At 47.1% G+C, this 25,611-nt stretch overlaps 2 protein-coding genes across 4 annotated transcripts; one reads left to right on the top strand and one right to left on the bottom strand.

Annotated features, from left to right (window-relative positions):
- Window positions 1-1,625: 1,625 nt before the first annotated feature.
- KCTD9 (potassium channel tetramerization domain containing 9) lies at window positions 1,626-10,869 on the bottom strand. Its single transcript, XM_059490915.1, has 12 exons — window positions 10,796-10,869; window positions 9,763-9,884; window positions 9,126-9,169; window positions 8,867-8,963; window positions 8,570-8,628; window positions 7,833-7,961; window positions 7,247-7,314; window positions 6,259-6,354; window positions 5,418-5,567; window positions 5,074-5,179; window positions 4,096-4,229; window positions 1,626-3,613 (listed from the first exon to the last, which is right to left on the bottom strand). The coding sequence occupies exons 1-12, from the start codon at window positions 10,841-10,843 to the stop codon at window positions 3,497-3,499; spliced, it is 1,170 nt and encodes a 389-aa protein (XP_059346898.1). The 5' UTR covers window positions 10,844-10,869; the 3' UTR covers window positions 1,626-3,496.
- A 517-nt stretch (window positions 10,870-11,386) lies between these two features.
- CDCA2 (cell division cycle associated 2) lies at window positions 11,387-24,870 on the top strand. 3 transcript variants are annotated; one of them, XM_059490826.1, is made up of 15 exons: window positions 11,387-11,612; window positions 12,237-12,782; window positions 13,720-13,850; window positions 14,536-14,677; window positions 15,213-15,400; window positions 15,608-15,686; window positions 16,021-16,241; window positions 17,026-17,110; window positions 17,615-17,820; window positions 19,437-19,533; window positions 20,152-20,207; window positions 20,815-20,952; window positions 21,721-21,895; window positions 22,324-22,511; window positions 23,614-24,870. In XM_059490826.1, the coding sequence occupies exons 2-15, from the start codon at window positions 12,296-12,298 to the stop codon at window positions 24,445-24,447; spliced, it is 3,027 nt and encodes a 1,008-aa protein (XP_059346809.1). In that variant the 5' UTR covers window positions 11,387-11,612; window positions 12,237-12,295; the 3' UTR covers window positions 24,448-24,870. The 3 variants fall into 3 exon arrangements, with proteins under 3 accessions (XP_059346809.1, XP_059346807.1, XP_059346806.1); XM_059490824.1 differs by having other exon boundaries at window positions 20,812-20,952; XM_059490823.1 differs by having other exon boundaries at window positions 19,437-19,560.
- Window positions 24,871-25,611: the final 741 nt, after the last annotated feature.

Below are 25,611 nucleotides of genomic sequence, written 5' to 3'. Positions count from 1 at the left end.
AATGTCTCATGTTCCCTGTTCTCCAAACATCCCATGGCCTCTTGGAGCTTTAATGGATTAAATTCAGTAATTCAGTAATTCAGCGAGTCAATAATTCAGGGAGGATTTGGTGACTCTCAGCAGAGTCACCCTTCCTGCCCCAGAGCTCCTCCCTCTCCTGGCAGGGGCAGCTCCAGCTCAGCTGCTCAAGCTGTGACAGCAGCTGGGCTCAGAGCAGGAATGTGGGTTCAGAGCAGGAATGTGGGTTCAGAGCAGGAATGGTGGATCCAGAACAGGAATGGTGGGTTCAGAGCAGCAATGGTGGATCCAGAGCAGGAATGGTGGGTTCAGAGCAGTGGTGGTGGATCCAGAGCAGGAATGGTGGGGTCAGAGCAGAACAGCTGGGTTCAGAACAGGAATGGTGGATCCAGAGCAGGAATGGTGGGTTCAGAGCAGCAATGGTGGATCCAGAGCAGGAATGGTGGGTTCAGAGCAGCAATGGTGGGCTCAGGCAGCAATGGTGGATCCAGAGCAGAACAGCTGGGTTCAGAGCAGGAATGGGGGATCCAGTGGATCCAGAACAGCAATGGTGGAGTCAGAGCAGGAATGTGGGGTCCAGAACAGGAATGGCAGGTTCAGAGCAGGAATGGTGGATCCAGAGCAGAGCTGTGGGGTTCAGAGCAGCAATGGTGGATCCAGAGCAAGAATGTGGGGTCCAGAGCAGGAATGGTGGATCCAGAACAGGAATGGTGGGCTCAGAGCAGGAATGTGGGGTTCAGAACAGGAATGGTGGGCTCAGAGCAGCAAGGGTGGGTTTCAGAGCAGGAATGGTGGATCCAGAACAGGAATGGTGGGCTCAGAGCAGCAAGGGTGGGGTTCAGAGCAGCAATGGTGGGCTCAGGGCAGGAATGTGGGGTCCAGAGCAGGAATGGTGGAGTCAGTGGGCTCAGAGCAGCAGTGGTGGATCCAGAGCAGAAATGGTGGATCCAGAACAGGAATGGTGGGCTCAGAGCAGGAATGTGGGGTTCAGAACAGGAATGGTGGGCTCAGAGCAGCAAGGGTGGGTTTCAGAGCAGGAATGGTGGATCCAGAACAGGAATGTTCCTGCTCCTCCAGCAGGTACGTGGAGGCACCCAGGGGTTCTCCTGTGTTTGGAGCCTCCTTCCTGCTGAGCGTTGCACACGTGAGGGTTATTTAAAGGTAAAGCAGGGTTGGTTTGGACATTCACAGAGCTTTGCCCAGTAACTGCAGCTCACTGAGCACCACTACCCTGGCTCTGAGCACTCTGCCCTCAGCTCCCAACAACTTTTTCTCCCCAGGTTTCTGGGGCTTCCACAGGAATTGGATTTTATGATCCTTGGGGCCCTTCCAGCTCAGGATATTCCACGATTCTCTGACCATTCTGCCTCCAACTATTTTATTAAGCCAATATGAAGGGTGGGGACAAAAAGGCTGAGAAGTCTTGGGGAGGGATGACAAACCAAAACCAATCCCATGCAAATTCCCCCAATTAATGGCTCAGAGCTCCCACAAGCACAGCTGTTTTTCCAACAGGTATTTTATACTTGAAACTAAAAAATTCTTGTTCTTCTCACACAAACCAGGTAAGATTTGGGGTTTTTATTAAAATGAAGACAACCAAACCATTTTCTTCTTTCACACTTTTTATTAATGCAACTTAAATTAGCTGGAACCTGCAAATTCTGCACAGGGCTCTTGCCACAGCTCTGTCCTGGCAAAAGAGGTACCAAAAATCCAGCTGTGAATGATGGTGCCACATGCTGTGATTATTCCATAGTGCTTCAGTGAAAGTTCAAAGAGATTTTATACACAGTGATTATGAAAATAGATATATATATATTTTTTTCCATACAATAGTTTTACTTCTGCCAGCTACAAAATATGATAAAGAAAAATAATTCATTTGTTTCTCTAGCCCTAGGAATCTTCTCCTACTGCAACAGACACAACATTCCCACTGAAAGCCATGAGGTGTGAGAAAGGACTCCAAAGTCACACTGGAATATTTCCCTGGAATTTACAGGTCATTTCTCCAAGGATATTGTGTTGTCCTAGAGCTTGATCCAGAGGGATCTGCAGGAAATGATCCCAGTTCTGAACCTCGTGGCTCTGGGATTTTGAGCCTTGGAAGTTCACATCACTCACCTGAGTCAAACCAACTAGAAAAGGAGGGAAAATCCTGCAATTCCCCCCAAACACATCCTCTGCTGACCCTCAACCATCTCTGATCCTCCCAGCCTGGGGGCAAAGCAGCATTTTTGTAACAACAACTGAGACAAGACGACAGAAATTGCACTGCAAGGGAGAGACAACCCCCGGAGACCTGTGGAACTCCACTGGTTCTTACTCCTCCTTTGTATTTCTACAGTAACAGCTTCATTTCCTTAAATTCAAGGTTAGTTTTAACTTTGGGGTGGTTTAAGCATCTGAGGTAAGTTCTTGATGCACCTTTTTTCTTTTTTTTTTTTGGTATAGTTTCTCCATGTGCTTTTTGATTGTGTGTAAAATAAAGGTGGTGTGAGCTGAGAACTCCATGGATCCTGCAGGGGAGCAGCTCCTTACCCACACCAGGGTGCTGAGGCCCTGCCCAGAGCTGCTCTGTGCCAGGCCCAGCAGCTGTGGGAGGGCAGGGAGGGCTCCTGGCCCCAGGCAAGAGCATTTTACAGCACCTGGAGCAGCCCAAACACAACAGGAACACCCAGCTGGGAAAAGCCCAGGGAGCTGTCAGGGAGTCTTTGCATAGAGCACGGAGGGGAAACAGGGAAATGTTCACCTGCTGAGGTGGTGAGGGGAGGGCCCCTCTGCCTCTCTCTGCTTTGGTGCCAGCTCTGGACTCTCCTCTCTGCACTGAGTTCACCACAAAGGGTAAAAACTGCAGCAGCTGCAGCCTGGAGTGGTCAGGACATGTGAAAGCAGGATTTGTGTCACCAGCTGTGACTGACAGTGCACCTCCACACTCATTTGGAGAGGATTAATTAAAGATATCCAATTAGTGAGCAATGTTCCCATCAGCTTCCACCCCAGCAGAGCCCTGAGCACCCCCTGGGGACACTGAGCCCCCCCTGGCATGGATCCAGACTGGAAATACACCTGTAAACCTCAACTTGGTTGCTACTGTACAGGAGTAACATCTTCTATTCATATTGCAGCTACAGATTTAATAAATAGAATTGCATATATTGTGCTTTATAAATTAAAATGCATTCCAAAGTGAGGCAATGCTAAACAATGAAACCATTGAACCTTTCCCCCCCAAACCAGCCACTCTCTGCTTCCAGCACCAGCCCCCTTCCTCACTCTGCTCACAGAGGTACCAACTCTCTGCTGGTACCTCTGAAAACAAAAATTCCCTCCCCAAAAGTGATCAAAAAGAGTTTACCTAGGCACTACTGCAAATGTAAGGTGGCTAATAACCATGACTGTAACTCAGGAAGGGGAGGAGGTGAAGCAAGTCACGATGAATGTCTGATTCCTTCCTCTCCAGCATCTTCTGCCCCTATCTGACACTCTGGGACATGTGCAGGGGTGTCAGCATCTCCTCAAAGATGGCTCCTTTCACGTTGGATCCCCTCAAATTTGCTTCTTGCAGGTCACAACCTGACAGATCACAATTCTGAAGGGGGAAGGAAAAACAATGTTAACTGAATAGAGACAGAACTCTGCTCAAAGTTTGACTCCACTTCCCATAACTCCCTTTAACTTTGCAGCTGGAGAAAAGCCAACAACCCCCTGAACTCCCATCTTTTTGTACACATACAATATATGTGTACACATACATAATATGTGTACATATTATATTTATATATTGCTGTCATCTTATTGCAAATGTTCCACACTTTCTTGGTGATTTCTCACAGGCATCTCCTCACAGCACTGACTCCTTCTTCTTCACAGCACAGCCAACAAACTCCAGCAGCTCCTCTCACCCAACTAACCCACTCTTTTTTATCTCATCCTTATCAGACACAGCTGTGGCCTGTTCCTGATCTTTGATAATCAGTGCAGCTGCAACTCCTCAGGGGTGAGATTACCTTCTGCACTATTCTATGTCCCCACAATATTTATGCCTGGGAAACAACTGGTGTTTGTGCCCACCTCCAGGTCAGTCCCTGCCAGCGTGGCCCCTCGCAGGTTGCAGTTCTTGAGTTTGGCGTTTTTCAGCGTGGCCACTCTCAGGTTGATGCCGGTCATCTGGCTGCCCTCCATGTCCACTCCCTTCAGGTTGGCACCTGCAACACCCACAGAGGGCTGAGGGAACCAGCCACGAGGGCAGCAGCTCCAGGAGAGGCTCCCCCACAGCTGGGTGCTGGGGGTGACCCCCAGGTGTCACAAAGTCTCTTTTTGCCAGCCCCGAGATAGGAGGAGGAGTCAGGATTCCTCAGCTGTGGTTTCCAAGGTTTATTTTGGTTTGTTGTGGTTTTGTTTCTTTTCTGTTAGCTAGAACATTCTTCTCCTGACCTGCTGAGGTCTGTCTAGCAAGTGGATCCGTGGCACACTGACCACCTCAGGGTGGTGTTGTCTTTTTCTATAAGAACTACCTGTACTTTATTTACAGTAATTTTCCAATACCTATCCCCTATGTTAGACAGTCTGTCTCTACTCTAAACCAATCCAAAATTGCCACCATCACCCAGAAGATGGAGACCAAGAAGGACAGGGCATGCCCAAATTCCTCCATCTTGGCTTCTGAACTGCCATTCTAAAAACCCAAAATTCTGCTTTTTTATCTTGTAACAAACAAACTATCATTCCACTTAAACTCTCATGGCTTGTGAATCCTCACACAAGGTTGGTAATTTTCTCCACGGGTCAGAATTGAAGGCACAGGGGTCTGGGGCTCTGTGCCAGGGTCTCTGAGCCCCCAGGCAGGGGTGGAGCCCTCCAGGACAGCCAGAGGGATGTGCTGGGATCTGACACTGGGCAAACTGGGAGAGGCCAAGGCACAACTGGGAATCCAAGGATTGTTTGGCAGAACCAGCCCAGAGCTGTGGGCTCTTCGCAGGGACTGTACAAACACATAAATGTACAGGCACAGGGCAGATTCCAGGGAATAATTAACAAACCAAAACTTACCTTCCAAATTAGCTTTAAGGCCTGATGGATCTTCAAAGTTGCAGCCCTTCAGGGATGCTCCCTCTGCGTTGGAACACAACATCTTCACCCCCTGCAGGTTTGCACACTGCAGACACAGGATGTGAGTCACAAGGGTGTTGATAAACACAGAAATCAGCACAACACAGATTTAAATTCTGCATTGAACCCCCAAAGCACAACCCCCCCGTTACTGTGAGGAAGTGTGGGAGTGCTCTAAGTGCAACAATCACAGAAAACATTGGGAAACTGATTTTTTTGTTCCAATTCCTGTTTCAGGAGACAAGTGCAGGCGGCCCAGGCTGCCCAGGGTGCAGCAGCCTTACATCCAGCACAGATCCAGACAGGTCAGCTCTCTCCAGGTTGGCACAGCACAGGTTGGCATGGGCCAGGTTGCAGCGGCTCAGGTTGGCCATCTTGAAGTTGATGTAGCGAAGATCCAGGCGGGAAAGGTCGGCCCCACTGAAATTCAGCCCCTGCAAGAGCAGTGAACACCCCCAAAGTGGTCACAGAGGGGAAGGGGGAGCTCTGGACACAAAAAAAATTAAAAGAAAACACATCTGGGCAGTTGTGTACATAAATCTATGCAGATAAACAATGTATTGACACACGACCAGCACCTTAAAGGGGCTGAGAAAAAGATGGGAGAGACTTTTACATGGACAGAGAATGCCAGGACAAGGGGCAAGGGATTTGGAGATCAGGTTTAGATGGGATATTGGGAAGAAATTCCTCCCTGTGAGGGTGGGAAGGGGCTGGGATGGAATTCCCAGAGCAGCTGAGGCTGCCCCATCCCTGGAAGCATCCAAGGCCAGGATGGAGCACCTGGGACAGTGGGAGGTGTCCGTGCCCATGGCAGATTGGAACAAGATTATCCTTAAGGTCCCTTCCACCACAAACCATTCCATGGCCCTATATAAACACTCACAAGATCATTTAATCTATTACATAACAACATGACATGTAAATGCAAAGCTCCCAAGGTTTGGTATTTCCTTAAAACAGGTTGTGGTTTTAAACTGTAAGAGGGCAGGGTTGGAGGAAAGGATACTCGGATCTTTCCTTGAAACAGGCTGTGGTTTGGAACTGTAAGAGGGCAGGGGTGGATCAGGTGTCAGGAAACAATTCCTGGAGTTTTGCTGAAAGACAAAGGCTGAGCTCCCTCACCTGGCAGCGCAGCTCGGACTTGGTGGGCGTGGCCAGCAGGAACCGGACAAACTCCTTCCGAGAGATGGGAGAGTGATCCTCGGCTGGCTGCGAGTTCTGGGCAGGGGGACAGGGACAGCTCTGAGTCACAGCTAACAGCACCCAGTTACAGCTCACAGCTCTGAGTTACAGCTCTGAGTCACAGCTAACAGCACCCAGTTACAGCTCACAGCCCCGAGCTGCAGCTCTGAGTTACAGCTGACAGCTCTCAGTTACAGCTGACAGCTCTGAGTTACAGCTCACAGTTACAGCTCTCAGTTACAGCTCACAGCTCTGACTTACAGCTGACACTACAGCTCACAGCTCTCAGTTACAGCTCTGAGTTACATTTGACAGCTCTGAGTTACAGCTCACAGCTCTCAGTTACAGCTCACAGCTCTGAGTTACAGCTCTCAGTTACAGCTCTGAGTTACATTTGACAGCTCTGAGTTACAGCTGACAGCTCTGAGTTACAGCTGACAGCTCTGAGTTACAGCTCACAGCTCTCAGTTACAGCTGACAGCTCTGAGTTACAGCTCTCAGTTACAGCTCTGAGTTACATTTGACAGCTCTGAGTTACATTTGACAGCTCTGAGTTACAGCTGACAGCTCTGAGTTACAGCTCACAGCTCTCAGTTACAGCTCATAGCTCTCAGTTGGAGCTACAGCTCTGAGTTACAGTTACCAGCTCTAAGTTACAGCTCAAAGCTCTCAGTTACAGTTAACAGCTCTCAGTTACAGCTCTGAGTTACAGCTGACAGCTCTCAGTTACAGCTACAGCTCTGAGTTACAGCTCACAGCTCTCAGTTACAGCTCTCAGTTACCGCTGCCAGCTCTCAGTTACAGCCCTCAGTTACAGCTCACAGCTCTCAGTTACAGCTCACAGCTCTCAGTTACAGCTCACAGCACCAAATTTCACATTCCCTGCCAGAGCAGGACCTGCCTCCAGGGCTCACAGACAGCAAGGTACCTTAATAGCAACTTCCAGGTGTTCAATGAGGGAGTCGATCCCAAAAAACCTGGCTTCTTCCAGAACCCCTAAGAACAAAGCAGGGCTGGTTAATGCCGGGAATTGCTGAGCCAGAGAGCAGCACCCTTCTCTCCCCTTACTGGAGAACACACACACATTCTACTGGAGGTAACTGGGGAGAGAGAAACAGTTTGCTTGCAGCTAAAAGGAAAAACACAACTCAGACACAACATTTCAAACAGCAGCATTAGGTTAAAGAGATCCACTCCAGCATTCCAGATATTAATCCAGTATGGATTTTTAGTGCTCCAAAGAGAAATAACCAGCCTGTCCTCATTAAAGCAAGCACATGGAGCTGCACTCTGAGAATAAATCCACCAAAGGAAAACTCCCAACCACGGGGATGAGCACACAAAGCTCCCCCTGGCTTCACCACGGGCAGAGCTTTAATTCCAAGGAGGAAAAATTAATTGAGATGTCAGACAGGTAATACCTACCTAGCAAATGAATGCCATCATTTACACACAAAGCTTTAATTCCAAGGAGGAATCATGAATTCAGGAGATGTCAGACAGGTAATACCTACCTAGCAAATTAATGCCATCATTTACAATGAGCTGTCCGTGCCGCAAATAGTTCAAAATGGGCTCAAAATACTCGGGACTGCGGTCAATGAGGAAAGCTCCTCTAGGATCTTGCTTATTCCCCCAAGCATCTGTTTCCACAACATATATATATATAAAATTACTTTTGATGTAGTGATAGAAGAGCATTTGCTTCAGTTTTCAGAGTTTTTTACTACCAAAGGCACTGGAATAGCAAACATTCCACTTGGAAGGGTGGTTCGGAGAGAGAAGGAAGGAAAAGAGGAGTGGGGGGAAAAATCAGCTTAAAATGAACTTGTTCCTGCTCTGAATAACTCAATTTGCACCACATACAAAAGAATCCTGGCTAGGATAAAAGCAGCACTGAAATTTTAGTCTGCCTGTCTCCCCAAGGCTGCCTCGTGCACTTTGCTCTTTGGCTCTGCTGACAAAACTCAGAAGATGCAACAAGATGAAAACTTCAAATCAAATACACAAACAAAGGACCCAAAGTACCCACAATGATGGGAGCTGTGTTTGCAGCCTGTGAGACAGATGATCAACATTAGGTGGTGGGATGATAGAAATAAAGCTTTAAAAAATAATTCCCTGTTCTGCTCTGGTACTTTAACATACTCTGGATATTTTACTTTATGAACAAGAGCCTCATCTTGACAGTGACTTTTGCCTACTTTGCTCATTTATTACTTAAAAATAAAGTTCATCTCAACATACTCACCTTTGTCTTTGAACATGTGTGCCAGCATGCTGTCAGGTTCTTTGTTAACCAAAGTGCTCCTAGGAAACAAAAGCAGCCCAACTTAATTTTCTTTCATCTGTAAATGTTTCAGAATTAATTTCTTGCAAAACTTTGGTGGCAAACACAAAATACAGAGAAAGCTGCAGGAGTCCAAGACCTCCTGCTTCACAGCAAGTTACTTTTTGAGGTCTTTTTAAGGTACATTTTAAAATACATTTTTAAGGTGTTTTGCTTTATTGGAAGGAAGTTATGGAAGTTTTTGAAGAGCATTTTTACCGGGTGGTGGTGAAATATCTGCCTCCCACATTGAGAGTCAGCCAGTCTGTGTGGGACCCTGTCAGCTCCTCCTGAGCTCTCCCATCAGTCTGAGGGTCTGCAGAGAATAAAGCAAGCAATTACTGGGAAAATTGTTAATATTCTTTAATTACAAAGAGGTATCTTCTGAAAACACCACAAAATACAAACTCTTCAGTTTATATGAAAGCAAAAGAAACTTTATTAAATAAAAGGTTAAAGATAAGAATTAGAGACTCACCAATGAAGGGCTCCCCTTCACAGACAAACAAAACATCATCATCCCTGAGACAGGAGGGGCAGAGAAAAAGAAGGTTAATCAGAATTTATTGTTCATCTAATTGACTGTGGAGCCTTTCCTGACTCTTTCAGGTAAATTATGACCAGTGGCATTAGCTGGAACTTCTGATTTTTCTCTGTATTTTGCAGGTTCTACTGGATTGGAATGGACTGACTTCACCAGAGATTTTATCTGCAGCAGCCAGGTAGGGACCACTTGTGTAATCAATTAATTCTTACAAAAAAGCTGCTTTCCCCCCAGCCTGGAGCTATTCTGTGAAGCCAAAGTACTGCCAGAATTTGTTTCCTTTATAGAAAACCCCCATTGCAGGGCTGACTGAAACAGGGGGGATTTCATGGCACAAACATTGCCCTGAACCAACACAGGAGGAGGTGAGAAGGCCTCAGACACAGCTTGTATCAAGTTCTGAATCAATAAATGGTTTGAAGTTAAAAAGACACGAAAGGACCTTTGGGCATCCTGGCTGGAAATGATCACATCTGCTTTTAGGGAAAGCACCGGGTATGGATTAAGGAGGATTAACAGGTCAGTCCCTTAATCCACAGCCCTGATTTGCCTTTTTCTGGCTGATCCTCACCTAATCAAAGCAATATCATCAATGAGCCCCCCCTTCCCGTTGTAAACGCTGGTGGCTTTGATCCCAAGCTTGTTGCTGGCCACAGAGAGCAGATCTGAGAGAGTCCCATACACAGCCACGACCTGGGGAGGAGAGAAGAGCAGGCTGTGAATAAAAACAAACCCAGAAACTGTGCTCCAAAAGTTCTGCCCCTTCAGATTGAGCAGGGCCATCAGGAGGAGCAAAATCCATTTGGATCTCGACCAGGAAAGAAGGGAAAGGAAAACCAGGGTGACTTGCACAGCTGCCACCAAACCTCACTGCAACAGCAGGGAGGGAATAAAGGCTGGGGCTGTAGGAATATAATTCAGTTTATTTCTCTAAAGAAATATCACTACTTGTTCTGTTTCAAATGTACTTCCCTCCCTAGAACCAAGGATTAGAGGAGAGGCTCATGAGCTGTCCGCCCTCAGTATGTGGATGGAAAATCAGGATCACAGACACAATTTAGCAGAACTGCAAGGCTGAAATGCATCCACAGGAACCCCTGCACTCGTGCCCGGCTGGAAATAACGGGATCATGAGCAGAATTAATGGAATTAATAATTAATACAGTTAAAGCACAGTCACATCAACATTTACACTCAGAATGTGATGGAAACATCAGGATCATGGTTTCTCTGTGGAACTGCATCCCAGGGCCTTTTCCTCTGCTGGACAAGCACTGCTGGGCCTCTGAATCGCTATTTTCAGTCCTGAGGCGATTTTAGCGAGGTTTTAAACAATTGAATGCGATTATTGCCCCGGGTACCCGCACGCAGGGTCCCTGTCCCCGCAGAGCCCTCAGCCCCCAGCGGTGCCCGGCACGAGCGGCCGGACGCGGCTCCCTCAGGGCACCGAGCGTGACAGATCGCGCCTGTCGCGATGCCCCGCACCGGCACTGAGGGGGACCCCGCGCCCCGCTCCCGCCGGCCCGGCCCGGTGCCCCGGGAGCTGCGGGAGGGCGGGCAGGGCCCCGCGGGAGCGGCCCCGGCCCGGCCCGGCCCGGCCTCACCTTCCCGTTGCGGGCGCTGCCGTTGACGAACAGCGTCACCCGCCTCATGCTGCGCCCGCCGCCGCGCCGACACCCGGAAGGGGCGGGCGCTGACGGGCAGGCCCCACGGCCAATCAGCGCCGCGCTGCGCCGCGTCTCTGCCCAATGGGCAGCGAGGAGGCGGGCCAACGCCGGGACGACGGCCAATCGCGAACAGAGGAAGCGTCTATATTTGCACAACCCCTCTGCGATTGGTTGCCGCCCGTCACGTGCGCCCTGGCCGTTGAATGAATTCATTTGCTCATTTTATTTTTTTCTCCCGTACCAAAGCGGTGCTGCGGCCCAACGGCCGCGATCTCTCCGCCGGCTCAAAGAGTCCCGCGGTCCCCGCCCAGCCCCGCGCGGACCCCCGGGGCACAGCAGCGGTGAGGGGTCACCCCCATGTCCCTGCCTCCCTGCGGTGCTGTCGGCAGCGGGGCGGCTGCTGCGGGCGCTGAGGGTGGGGAAGGGGCGGGAGCGCGGAGGGATCCGCAGGGGCGTGGCGCGGTTTGAAAGCGTGAGGCGGGCCGGGCGCGGGCCCAGGTGAGGGCGGCTCGGCGGGGACGGCAGCGGGCGGCGCTCGGGGTGCCCCGGAGGTACCGGGGATACCCGGGGGGGTACCGGGGGTGCCCGGGCTGTGCTCCAGCATTGCGGGGTGCCAGTGCCCAGGGGCCGGTACCCACCCGGCAGCCCCGTGTTGGAGTTTCTCCCCCCTCGGCCTCCGCTGGGCCTCAGAGCAGGAAAAGAAAAAATAAGAAAGAAAAAGATTGCCCAGGCGTTGTAAAGCAGATTTATTTAGGTAATTTTGCTACTAAAAGTGCGCGTGTTTGCAGAAGGGGAGTTGCAGAGTCCTGTTATTGCGTTGTACATCATTAACTTTAGAAACTAACAGCAAAAATACGTAACCTTTTAACACTTCTACTTAGAAGCTAGTGGTAGTTAAAAAATATATATTTTATTAGTGTTTCTTCTGCTGTTTTCTTTCCAATGTGTTTGCATCTTTCCAATTTCTTTCCTTTTGTATTCTCTTTCTGCTGCTACTAATTAGTGTGGTTAAAAGTAGCATTAAACTGCTGGTATTGATTGTAACACTTGGAGCAAACCAGCTGCAGTGTGCTGCTGTATTTTCTACATGTATTTTATATTAATGTGAAGTTTGACAGAGTGATATCACAGCCGTGTGGCTCCTTACCCTGAGCCACTCCTGTGCACGTTTATAATGCAGATTTTTATTGCTCTGTGTTTTCCTTTCTGGTCCCTGCCCCTTGTGTCCTTTCCCTGCAGGTTTTTGGGGTTAAATTTCCCTTCCCACCCCACTATTAAACACCTTGTCCTGGAAAATGTGCATTTGGGAGAAGCTTGGAAGTGGTAATGAGCTCTTATGCATAGCAAGTAATAAGGGTTTTTTTTTTCTTTTTAATAGGAATCTGTAATTACAGCAGCAAAGGCTGAGTGGATGTTTCTTCAAATAAGTCCCAAACAATGTTCAGAGGATCTAAAACTCCCCTGAAAGTTAAAGAAAATGAACAGCAGGAAGAGGCCTCTTTCCCTCTGCCAAGAGCCCAGAAGAGCTGCAGAGTGACCAAATCCAAGGCCATCAGAGCATCCAGGAAGGAGAATTTCACTGATGGGAACCAGGCACGGTCACCAAGACGTGCCCTGAAGTGCCCCAAAGGCCCCGAGGAGAATCTGTGTCCCCTGCAGGGGGCTGCTGTGGGCTGGCAGCTCCCTGGGGGCTGCTCTGGGGGGGATGTGCCCCTCACTGAGCCCCCCTTGCCCACCAGGGAGGCTTTGTCCAGCAGCCCAGCTGTTCCCTTGGGAAGTGACTTCTGCACTCCTGAGAGGGACAGAGTGGAAGGAGAAGCTGATTTGGGGCTCTCTGAGCAGAGGAAGAAGCCCATGGCCATTGGTGCTGTGATCAGTGCTGAGTGTGGGATTGCTCAGCAAAGTCCTGGAACACGAGCCACAGGTGAGGCTGGGGTGACAAATGGCTTCTGTCCCCCTCAGAGGGGCTTCTCCAGCTCCTTCAGTCCCAGCTCATCCCCAGGGCTCCAGTTCAGGGCAGGTTCAGGTGATCACAGTGTGGGTGTGCCCCGGAGCACTCTCTGAGGGGCTGCAGCATCTTCATGGGGCATCCCACATGCAGGATTTGACACCACTGAGCTGCACAGGTGACATCCTGCTCTGTGACACCACTGAGCTGCACAGGTGACATCCTGCTCTGTGACACCATTGAGCTGCACAGGTGACATCCTGCTCTGTGACACCACTGAGCTGCACAGGTGACATCCTGCTCTGTGACACCACTGAGCTGCACAGGTGACATCCTGCTCTGTGACACCACTGAGCTGCACAGGTGACATCCTCTCTGTGACACCATTGAGCTGCACAGGTGATCACAGAATCACAGAAGTTCAAGGCTGGAAGAAGAGACCTATAAGATCATCAAGTCCAACCCATGTTCTAACTATTCAACTAGATCATGGCAGCAAGTGCCACATCCAGTCTTTTTTTGATGTCCTGCTCTGTGACACCATTGAGCTGCACAGGTGACATCCTGCTCTGTGACACCATTGAGCTGCACAGGTGATATCCTGCTCTCTGAAATGCTCCCTGTTCATCTCTCTGCAGTCAATGGAGTGTCCTGAGTGTCACAAGGGAATGCAAAACAAATTTGGTAAACACAAACAATTGAAAAGCTGAAAGGCAGACTGGGTTTGTGATTATTGATGTGCTCAGGGAGGTTGCTTGGGCTGAGCAGGTCATTTTGGATCAGAATAAGTGGCATTAATCAACCTTAAAAAAGATTTAAAATTACCATTTTTATAGCTTTAGCTATTACAACACATTTTTGTGGGTTTGTGCTTTGTTTTTCTTTTTGACTTCTCCTCGTGTCCCCTTTCCAGGGACTTCCCCAGCTTCACTAAAATTCAGGAGAAGATCAACCATTGGCTTGAGGGGATCACCAGAAAACAACACCCTGATCAGGTTCCTGGCCCAGCAGAGGAGCAGCAGGCACAGAGAAGCTTTCACCCAGGTGAGTCCTTCCCAAAAACCTGCTGGGAACTTCCACTCCCTGGGCTGGGAGAGGGGACAGGAGTCCTGGGAAGGACCCAGCAGAAGGGACAGCCATGGCATTCATGTGCTGCTGTCCCTTGGTCACTGACTGCAGGACAAGGGGGTGTTCCAGGTTCTGTTTACACTGCAGAGGCTAGAATTTCTTCTCCGTGATAAATTTTCATTTTTGTCACATTCCTGTGTTTGCTGCTCTTGGTTTTTGGGTAATTAAAATGTTGCTGGTTCCAAGGGAAGCCAATTTCAAGCGTGAGTGACTTGGTCAGTCAGGTCCGTCCAGGACTTGGTCAGTCAGGTCTGTCCAGGACTTGGTCAGTCAGGTCTGTTCAGGGTTCAGGACTTGGTCAGTCAGGTCTGTCCAGGACTTGGTCAGTCAGGTCTGTTCAGGACTTGCACTATCCTGGGCTGTCACAAAGCAAATTCTAGACTAGAGGAACAGATTAAATGCAATAAAATGTACCAGATTTCTGGGTAAAGTTCCTGTTTTCTTTTTTTTTTTTTTTTTTTTCTTTTTTTTCTGTACAGATATAATTGCAGCCAGATTAAATGCCAGCTCCTTTGTATTTTATGTCCAAGTACAAATACAAAGCACAAAAGCTGCAGTGGTGAGGGAAGAAATGCCTGATGGGATTCATTTTGTTTTGCAGATCAGTCCTTTCCAACCTGCAAGTGTGAGGTCTCTGAAGGACAAGATCAACACTTTCCAGGCCTCCTTTGAGTCCCTGCAGGAGGCTGAGGGGGAGCCTGGGCTCCCACACCTGGGGGAGCCTTCCCAGCAAGGAGCTTCCTGTGAGTTGATTAAACATCCTGGGCAGTGATTTACCTGAAATATCAGCTGAAAGTATGAAACTGGAAATGCTTCTTGTAAAACAAAATCATCTTCCTTTATTAGGTTTGGCACAGGTGGCTGTGCTTGCTTTGAGGTTTGTTTGGTTTGTTTAAATCATCTTAATGCACCCTGATTAGTGGTTTCTCTGAAAACTCATGGTTTGGAGTCTCTTCCATTAGTTTTAGTTCCTAGATTTGTGCTCTTTGATGAATTTCTCACTGAACATTCATGGTTTTGCACTTTTTTCTGTGAAACAGAATGGTTTTCATTTTACTTCTCTGTTATTGCTGACCTTAATAACATTTATATGACAGAAATAATTTATTTTATTTTGGAGGTTGGTAATGTTATTTTCAAAGTAGATCTAAAAAATGTGTTCTCCCTGCACCTCTTGATGGGGAAACACAAAAAGAGGATTCTTTGAACAACCTTTGAACAACCTGAAGTTTGTCTTTGTGATTTGTTTGGCTTCTGTTTTATTTTGAATTGATGCAGCTCAGAACAGAGCACCTTTTAAAAAAGAGCCAAACCTGGAGCAGTGGAGTGGAAAGTTCATGCTGGGCAACAGAGGAGCTGGTTTAAAAGAAAATTTAAGAGAAAATGAGACCAAGAGCAGCAGGAGTGAGCTCAGGATCTGCAGCATCTTGTCCCCACAACGAGCTGTGACTGTCACTGCTGCCAAGGTGCTTTCAACTGGGGAGAAACCTCTGTTAGACATTGAAATAGACAATTTCTTCATTTGCTAAGCATTTAATTCATTAAGCACTTTCTAAGCATTTCCCTGGGTGCTGAAATTGTGGATGATGGGGAAAACTCTGAAATCCTTGTCTGTGGGATTGAAACCCTCCATACTCTGTGCTGTTGTAAAAATCTTGTAACTCTTTCTTTAGGAATGGGTTTGTGAGCAGCAAAATCCTGTTCAATCCTTGGACCCTGCTGTAACTGGAGAGACCCTGGAAAGAGACCATGGTAAGAGGATTCAGCGCTGTTACAATCTTTGTTAGTCTTTGTTAAATTCTCATTAGGAAATAAAAATATTGGTCAGGAAATGTTTCAGCTGACATTTGTCACCTTGCCTACAATTTAGGGTGCAGTAGAAACCTGATGTAACTTCTCATTCATGTAGTGCTCCTTTTTAGGATGTTTTATAAATTTCTGAAAACAGCAATTGTCCACGTGGCACAAAAAGAGCCAGAATTTACAGACTGGTGGATTTTTGTGGGGTGTTTCTGCTTTTACGCCGGTGCTTTTATACTGATCCTTTCAGTGCTAAAGTTCTGTCACTTTTCCTTCTCTGTTTCAGTGTCCCAGCTGTGTGCTGGCTCTGCAGGGCCCAGGTGTGAGCCCAGTGGCACTGGGGGTGCTGTGCCAGCCCCCAGCAGGAGCAGGGCTGGGGAAGATGGGAGCACTGCCCTGGGCCACAGCAGCTCCCTGCCCAGATCCATCCTGAAGAAAACCCCAGCCAAGGAGCTCCTGGACAGTGCCAGGGCTGACCCAGTGCCTGCACCAAGGAGGAGCTTCCAGGTGCTTTGGGGACTGATTGCTGTGGTTTGGGAATGGGTTGGGAATTATTTAATGTTTCTTGGGCATCTTGGAGCTTTGCTCGGAACTCTCATGTTGGGAGAGGATCAGGGGTCACCCAATTGCACCTTCAGCACCTGAAGGGGTGACAGGAAAAACAGAGACTTGACAAAGGTTTGGGGTGCCAGGAATGGCTTCAGACTGCCAGAGGGCAGGGATGGGTGGGATGGTGGGCAGGAATTGTTCCCTGGGAGGGTGGGCAGGGGGATGGAATTCCCAGAGCAGCTGGGGCTGCCCCTGGATCCCTGGCAGTGCCCAAGGACAGGGGAAGGTGTCCCTGCCATGGCAGGGTGGGATGGGATGAGCTGCTAAGTCTCTTCCAACCCAACCATTCCATGATTCCATGTTTCTGTTAATTCCTAGATCCATTTTTCCCACAGATTAATTCCTTCCCAAGACTGCCCTAAAGGCCAAGCTGGGCTGAAATGCCTCAAAACACAGAGAGAGCAAAGTCAAGTGTCCCTGGCCAGGCTGGGCTGAAATGCCTCAAAACACAGAGAGAACAAAGTCAAGTGTCCCTGGCCAGGCTGGAGCCCCCTGAGACACTGGGAGGTGTCCCTGCCATGGCAGGGGTGGCACTGCATCATTTTAAGTTCCCTTCCCACCTGAATCATTCCATGAAATGAATGGTTTTGAGGTTTGGTTTAATAAAAGGACTGATTATTAAATGCTGCTTAGTGACAATATTTTAATTAATTTTTATTGAGCTGTATCTTAAATTTGACAGGAATTAAACAGTGCCATTGGTGGAGGAGGAGATGAATCTGCTGCAGTCTCCAATTGTGTAAAAGCCTCTGAAACCTTGCAAACAGGTCAGATTCTCCTTTCTAAGAAAAAAAAAATCCCTTGGCTTTCTTTATTTCTTTTTAAAATTAGTAAAATATTGTGATGCTGTTTTGCCTCTTTTCTAAGCCTGATTATTGGTATTAATCACCACTGAGTGACCTCCTTGTGGCATCCTGCTGCTGACATGGAAAACAAGATTGCCAAGGAAAGGAATGTCTGTAAAAAAAACTTAACCCACCCCAGAACTTCAGAAACCTTGAGCACCTTCATAGAATCCCTGATTTTTGAAGGACTCTTACACTTCTCAGCTGAAACTTAGGTGACAGGGAGTTGGTTTTAGTCTGTTTCTTCCTTGATTTTTTAATAAACTCAGAGTGAAAGTCCTGGCTGGCCTCACAGGCCATGTGAAGATGTTTTGCTGGTTGTTTGGGTGGTGACTTTTAGGAGAATATTTAAATCTTGCAAACCCTCTGCTCTGTACCAGTTCCCCTTCACTCAGCTGTTTATTTCATTTTATTTTGTTCCAACAGAGAGTGCTGACAGCTCCAAAACACCCAAGAAGAAAAAAGTGACTTTTGGGGAAGTTCTGAGCCCTGAAATCTTTGACCAGAGCCTGCCTGCCAACACCCCCCTGCGCAGAGGAGCCTCCCCAGGCTGTGCCCAGGGACAGAGCCCCTGGAAATGGCCAGGCCTCTCTGAGGAGCCTCTGCCCCTGCTGGATTTTGGCTGGGATGAGGTCAGTTTGTCTGGGCTCAGTCCTGGGTTCATTCCCCTCAGCCTGCTGGGTTTTGTGAAGAAAGTGCTGAAATGTGTTGTATTCTTATTGTTATTCATGTTTCTAGAGTCCCATACATTGTTCCATACCTTCTGGCTGGTTTTCTACATGCTGCTCTTCTCATTAGTGCAGCTCCTCGTGGCTTCTCAGGGGCTCCTCGGGGGCTCTCAGCCCAGCCCTTTTATCCCAGTTATCTTTGTGAGGCCCAGCTGAGGACTTGGCAGCTGTGGCTCGTTTAGAATAGCTGGGACCCACTTATCCCATACATAGGACTCTCACTAAATTTCCCCCTTTTTATACATTTCCTTACTATACATGTTCTATCCCGAGACTCAAAGGCCTCGTACACCACACACAGCTTCTTGCTCAAAGGCCACAATCCAGCACAGCTCCTTGAGACTCAGTAGCTGTGTTCTTCTGCAGCTCTTGGCTGCCTTTTCCTCCACAGCCCTCAGGCTCCATATCTCAATCACGTTGGGGTCACCAATTGTTGTATTCTTATTGTTGTTCATGTTTCTAGAGTCCCATACATCGTTTCATGTTGCTATCTTATTGTTGTTCATGTTTCTAGAGTCCCATACATTGTTCCATACCTTCTAGCTGGTTTTCTACATGCTGCTCTCCTCTGTAGTGCAGTTCCTCGGGGGCTCTCAGCCCAGCCCTTTTATCCCAGATATCTTTGTGAGCCCCAGCTGCTGCCCAGCTGAGGACTTGGCAGCTGTGGCTCATTTGGAATAACTAGGACCCACTTATCCAACACATAGATTTTGTAGGGGCTCTCACTACATTTTCCCCTTTTTCTATTGCTAACAGATGTATTCAAGTACAATATATACATTTACATGTTCTATCCCGAGACTCAAAGGCCTCGTACACCACACACAGCTTCTTGCTCAAAGGCCACAATCCAGCACAGCTCCTTGAGACTCAGTAGCTGTGTTCTTCTGCAGCTCTTGGCTGCCTTTTCCTCCACAGCCCTCAGGCTCCATATCTCAATCACGTTGGGGTCACCAATTGTTGTTATCTTGTTGTATTTCATATTTCTAGAGTCCCATACTGTTGTTATTATATTCCTGAAGTCCATACCTTCTAGCTGGTTTTCTACCATGCAGCTCCTCTCTGCTGTGCAGTTCCTCATGGCTCCACAGGGGCTCCTCCTGGGCTCTCAGCCCACCCCTTTTATCCCAGTTATCTTTGTGAGCCCCAGCTGAGGACTTGGCAGCTGTGGCTCGTTTAGAATAGCTGGGACCCACTTATCCCATACATAGCACTCTCACTACAGAAATGTAAAAGCAGAGTTCAGTTGGAGCTAAAACTCAACTTCTCAGTGTGAGTCTTAGGAATTCTGAGCAGTACTTTGGCCTGGAGAGCTGTTCTAGGAGCTTTCTGAACCTTGAAATGTTTTCCCCTTCACTTTTTCTTATATTTTGCTGCTGTGTTTCTTTTTGCCACACACAGCAAAGGTGTTTTCTGTAAGGAAACAAAATAAAACTGCTTTGTCTACAAACACTGATGGACAAGGTCCACCAAATATCTGCTGTGATTTATTGCTAAGAAATGACATTTTCTGTTTGAAGGAAGGTGTTGAGCCTCTCCCAGAATTCCTGGAAGGTTCAGAAGCCCCTGCACCTGTTGAAATTGCAGAAGCCCCTGCACCTGTTGAAATTGCAGAAGCCCCTGCACCTGTTGAAATTGCAGAAGGTAACCCCAACTTGTGTTTTGATCAGTAGATAATGAATCTTTTTATACCTGAAAACTGTAAGTTGACGGTTTTGGTTTATTTTTCTGTTTGTATTTTTTTAATACAGGGGATATATTTCAATTGTGTTAAAACTTGAATGCTGGCATTTAAATTGAAAGGTTTTCTTCTGAAGCTCCTTGCAGTAGCTGCAGTGTTTACCTGAGCTTTATTTAAACTTGTGATAATATTCTGTGAAAATTTTACTGCTTAAAGGAATTTTTTTTAGAGTCTCGATTCTGATATTGGAATTTTGATGATTTTTAAACAGCAATGCAACAACAAAAGAATTGAGAGTGGGTTGTGCATATTTATCTAGGAAAGCTTTGCATGTTCTAATTCTTGTTACCAAATCCTCCCAAGATGAGTCTTCCTCTATTTTGCAGAGCAAATAAAAATTTTTATCTTGCCATGTTTGATAGTTCTCAAGGTGAAGTTTCTAGTAAAGACTAAAGGGGCTGAAGTGCACAGGATCAGAAATAATGTAGATTATTTCCTCAAACTGTGATTAACTTGCATTGAATCTGACTAAAAATCCTTTTTTTCATTTCTAGTAGCAGAGACTGACAAACCTGACGTGGTAACAACTCATTCTGCTACTAAGAGGAAGGTGAGTTTCTTTGATGATTAAATTTATTTTGTTTATTTGAACTTCTTGAGGCAGAATTGTTCTTTTATCCCTCTTGATGCTTAAAAAAGTTCTTCCAGCTTCAGGTATGAGGATTATCTATATCCAGGTATATGGAAATACCTCCTGGTAGTGCCTTGAGGAAATGTGATTTTTCAGTGGAAGTGATTTTCCAGTTATTAAAAATATAGCCTGATACTTAAATTGACAATTTCTATTGAATTTTCCAGGAGCTTTTCCAAAGAATCTGACAAAATGTTTTGGTTGCTGGAATTTCAAGGCACAGAATTGATTCAGCCTGCAGTGTTGGGCAGCTCTGGTGGGAGGGGAAGGCAACAAATAGAGGAATATACAGAAATAACCCCATTTTCCTAAATAACTAAAGATAGAAATGACTGTATTTTGATTATAATACAAACAGGACTGGATTGTACTGTGGGAAATAAGTCTATAAAATTTAATTCCCAGTTGTGCCAGCCTCTAATGAGGTGAGAAGAGATTAATTCCATTTGATTCTTGTGCCTGTGGACTGTGGGGGTTTCTCTGAGCTGCAGGTGCCCCCAGGCACCCCAAACCCTGTTCCCAGCAGTGCAGGGCCGTGGCACAGGACCCTGATGGGAGCAGCTCAGGAGCCACAAACACTGAGAACGACAAGGACACCAAAAATCCAAGGAGCAAGATCCAGAGACAGAGGAATCCAAGCACAGCTGCTCCCAAGAAGACCCAGGTGAGTCCCAGCCACTGCAGTTGCTGAATTCTGCTTTTATTTTGATTTATTTCTCTCTCCTTGTGTCCTGCAGGATCTTCCTGTTGCTGCCAATGTTTTCTTCTTGTTTTCCTGCCCCATCTCTTTTCCTTGCTGACTTGAGGGCTTGAATTCTTGTAGGGCCCAAAGGATCTTTTTGGGGCTAGGTGTTTGTTTTGTAATGTCCAGCTGATAAATTCAGTTCTTGTTGGACTCCAGTGCAAATCTGACCAAAAATCCAAATCCACCTCTTTACTTTGGGTGCTGCAGTTTTCATAGTGAGTTGGGCATGGAGAGTGAGGGATGTGCAGAGCTTTCTGGTGGGTTTGTTCTCCACTGTTTGTGGGATGCTTGTGCAGAAGTTATTTTTATATAGGTAAATCAGTATAATAAGTAAAAAAATTACTTTAAGCAGTAAAATTTTCACAGAATGATATCACAAGTTTAAATAAGATCCAGTTAATATAAAGCTCAGGTAAACATCTCTTTTCCTTTTCAGACTCGAGGGCCAACAAATGAGTTTGTGCTTCTTCCCTTGCCAAGTTCTTGCAGAGACATGTTAGAAAAGTAATTCTTTTTTTGCTTATGAGTTTCTGGATTATTTTGTAGCTGGCAGAGGAAGTGGAATCTTCCTTTTAGGGGAAACACTTGTCATCCATCAAAATCCAGTAATGGGGTCACTTACTGAAAAACATTGTAGAGGATGATTCAAATTTCACTGTGCTTTATTCTCCTCCTCCATCTTTTCAGAGAAAAACCCGCCCAAGCTATGGGAAGAGAAGAAAGAAAAAAGTCAAGCAATCTTTGTATGGGGAAAGAGAAATGGCTTCTAAGAAACCCCTGCTCAGCCCTATCCCTGAAATCCCAGAGGTTTTCTCTTCTGTGTCATCTCCAGACTCACCAAAGGCAGATGCACTTCTTACAGGTAGTTTGGGGTTTGGTTTTGTTTTGCTTTGCTCTTTCTGTTCCTCAACAGTTATACAAACAATATTTTTACTTGCAATTGCTTCTGTAATAGCAGAGTCTGGAGGATCTAATAAATTAATAATGTCCAGCTGATAAATTCAGTTCTTGTTGGACTCCAGTGTAAATCTGACCAAAAATCCAAATCCACCTCTTTACTTTGGGTGCTGCTGTTTTCATAGTGAGTTGGGCATGGAGAGTGAAGGGATGTGCAGAGCTTTCTGGTGGGTTTGTTCTCCACTGTTTATGTGTAGAAGGTTATTTTTATATAGGTTAATAAGTATAATAAGTAAAATAATTTATACACAAAGTAAAATCCAATGAAGTTTTCTTGTAATACACAAAGATGTTAATTGACTGAAGGCACAACCATGTGTTTGCTCTTTGCAGAGGGTGCAGGTGTGGGTGACCCCAAATGCAGGGACCCCTGCAGGGACACTGCCCAGCAGCCCCAGGCTGGCAGGATGCAGGGGAAGGGGCTCTGTGCAGCTGCTCTGTGCCCTGGGCTCCTGGAGGAGGCAGCAGCCACCAGCTCTGGAGACTCTGAGGTGCCAGGGAGCCTGGAGGCAGCTCCTGAGGTAACTGCTGGGCTCAGAATGATGTCTGGGGGGAGGCACTGGGAGTGACTAAGCTGGGACCAGGCAGCTGAGACAGAGTGAAAAATCCCCCAGAGCAAAAATCCATTTTGAATCAGGTGAAATGTCTAGAAAGAGTGAAAAGTCTGTAAGGCTGAAGCTGAAGGGAAAACTGCAGGACAGAGATGATGATGAGACAGAGGGAGACAGATACAGAAAAACAGAAACTACTGCAAGGGCAGGCCACACTGACCCAAGAATTCTTTCTGTTCAAGAGGAGCTGGTGGCAAATGTCACACAGAGTCCATAAAAATGAATATGTGTGAGCCTATTATGCATATATATTTGAGAGAGAGATAAAAAGAGACCTGAAGTTCTCAGAGACACACAAGCCTTTTGAGGAGAGCAATCTCCAGCACTGCAATAAACACACCAGCTTTACAACTTTCACAACGTTGTGGGGCACTTTTTCTTTTCTCTGCAAAACACAGCCTGCAGGCCATGGAATCTCCATCCTTGGAAGGAGGGGTTGGGCATTCAGAACTCGGCTGAGCCTCTGAGCAGCCTGGTGGGGCAAAGTGAAAATTTTCCAGGATAGAAATCCATTTTAATTTAGGTGAAATGTACATTTTTGAGTTGAGTCTGTGGTTAGAACCCGTAGTTATTTAGCCTGACTGCAAGGCCTAAGCTCAGTGAAGTTACTTCAGCGAAGGACAGAGATAAAGGGGGGGAGACAGAAGATGATAGAGAGAGACAGGGACTGCTGTAAGGGCAAGGCAGCCTGACCCCGGAATTCTTTCTGATAAAAAGGAACTAGAGGTAAATGTCACACAAAAGCCATAAAAATGAATATGTATGAACCTATTGTGAAACTGTATGCATATGTATTTGAGAGGGGATACAAAAGGAGATCTGAAGTTTTTCTCAGAGGCACACATGCTTTTTTTGAGGAGAGCAATCTCCTGCAGCATTCCCTGTCAGGTGTTGGGATTTTGGAGTGGTAAGGAGACCAGTAGCCAGTTCAGCTGTTTGAAACCAGTTTTTATGGATTACCTGTTGCCTATATTTTAAAAAAATCAAGTTTTTTTTTATTTTATCTCCCCAGTTTTCAAATGCTGTGCCAGATGCAGAAGGTGATTTTGATACATCTGATTATTTCCAGCAAGGCAAAGAGACTCCATGTGAAAAAGAAGCAAAAGAAAGCAGTTCCTTGATAGAAAAGGAAGAATTACAAGGAAATCTTCTAACTGGGCTTGAAATTGTGGAACAACAGGAGGTACAGGAGGGTGCCCAGAGAGCCAGGTGTCCTCAGAAGGATTCTGTCAGACATGAGCCAGCAAGGAGAAGAAGAAGAAGCAGCAGCAGTGCCTTCTACTTCCCTCCTGCTGAGAACTTGGCGATGTCTGGGGCTGACCTTGCGGTTTGCTCTTACGAGGTGGAGGAAGTGTTCTCGGTGCCCCGGGCCGGGGAGGGGCCCCTGCGGGCCGGCAGGGGGAGCGGCGGGGCCGGCGCTGAGCTCCGGGTGAGGCGCAGCATGAGGCTGAGCAGGGACGCGGCCGGCGCGGGGCTTGCCTGGGTTGAGGTGCCCAGGGAGCCTCCCCTGCCCGCTGCCCCCAAAGGCAGGAGGAGCAGCAGCACGTCCATCCTGGCAGGGGCTGAGAACATCCACCACAGCGAGCAGAACCTCCTCCCCTTGCCAGCCCCAGGGAAGGAGAATGAGGGCTCTGCTCCCCTTGCTGCAGCTCCTGGCAGGAGGTGGAGGAGGAGAAGCCTCTGTGAAGGCACAGCTCAAGAAACGCCCTGGGCTCCCACCCAGAGAAGGAGAAGCACAAATTCCGTGTGTGGGAAGAACAGGAGTGACCAAAAACACTCAGGAGTGACAGAAACTCTTGAGATGAGATTGAAAGATGTTTCAGGCATCTCTGGTTTTCTGAAGTGAAGGTGCTTCTTAGGCCTTGTGTTGTCTCTCAAGTGCAGTTTTCTTCTTTCCCACTTGTATTTCCTCACTTATTTTCTTATTCATTTTCTGGATAACTTAGAACTCATTTTCCTTTCTTGATGCCTAAAATGTTTGAAGATCTGAACTGTTTGGCAGACTGGCTCAGAGCATTGGTCTGGTACAGTTATGGCAGGTAATGAAGAGAATTAAAAAATTCTTCTCCCTGATAAATGTGGGTTTGTTTTTAGCAGTTAAACCAGAGTCAAATGTGTCCTTCCAGCCACAATTACTCCAAGGCTTTGTTTCCTGTGTGTGACCATTCCCTAGAAATTGCTGTTGAAATCTGCATATATTTTCTTTTAGATTGCAAAACTATACTCAAAAGAGATTGTCTGCAATGAATAAAGGAATCACTTCCTCCTCTTCCCTTTCAAGCAGTGGGGAACCTGCTTCTACCTTCTGGAGAGGCTTTGGGCATGAGCAGAGGTGGAGTTAGAGTGAGATTTAGTGTTAGAGTTTAACACTAACACTAAACTCTAACACATCTTTCTCTGATGTAAAGGGTGGTCATTAAAGAAAAAAAACGCTTTTAGATATTTATTTGTATAAAATTCATCTGACAAATGAAATTGGCTGAGGGGAGAGAAGCATTCCTCACTGGGAAGGCTGGGCTTCATTTCCAGCCCTTCCAGCCCTGTGTGTGTGTCCTGAGTCCATCCCCTGCTGGCCCCTGGCACCAGTGGAACAAAGAGTGAGCACTGCAGGTGCTCTGCTCCAGGCTTTGCTGCTGCTTTCATTTTTCATCTGGGCTGTTCCAGCCCTCAGGGATGCCCGTGCCAGCCTGGAGGAAATGGCTTTGTGTCCAATGCAGTCCCTTCTGTGACCTGCTTTGTGCCATGAGTGATGTGGGATAAAATCCTTGATGTACTTAGCTGCTTTTATAAAGCTTGAAAGAAACCAGAGCAGTTGGATTTTTATACCTCTTGCTCCCAAGACAAGAATTCCTCAAGCAACTTGAAAGAAACTGCACTGTTTAAGCTGTTTGAGTTACAGAATCCTTGGGGTTGGAAAAGAGCTTTAAGATCAGAGTCCAGCACTGCCCTGTGGCCCATAAACCACGTCCCCAAGTGCCACATCTCCATGTCTTAAATCCCTCCAAAAACA

Source organism: Ammospiza nelsoni, chromosome 30 (genome assembly GCF_027579445.1).
Source record: "Ammospiza nelsoni isolate bAmmNel1 chromosome 30, bAmmNel1.pri, whole genome shotgun sequence".
Taxonomy (NCBI): Eukaryota; Metazoa; Chordata; class Aves; order Passeriformes; family Passerellidae; genus Ammospiza; species Ammospiza nelsoni.
This window is presented reverse-complemented; position numbering and strand designations above follow the sequence as displayed.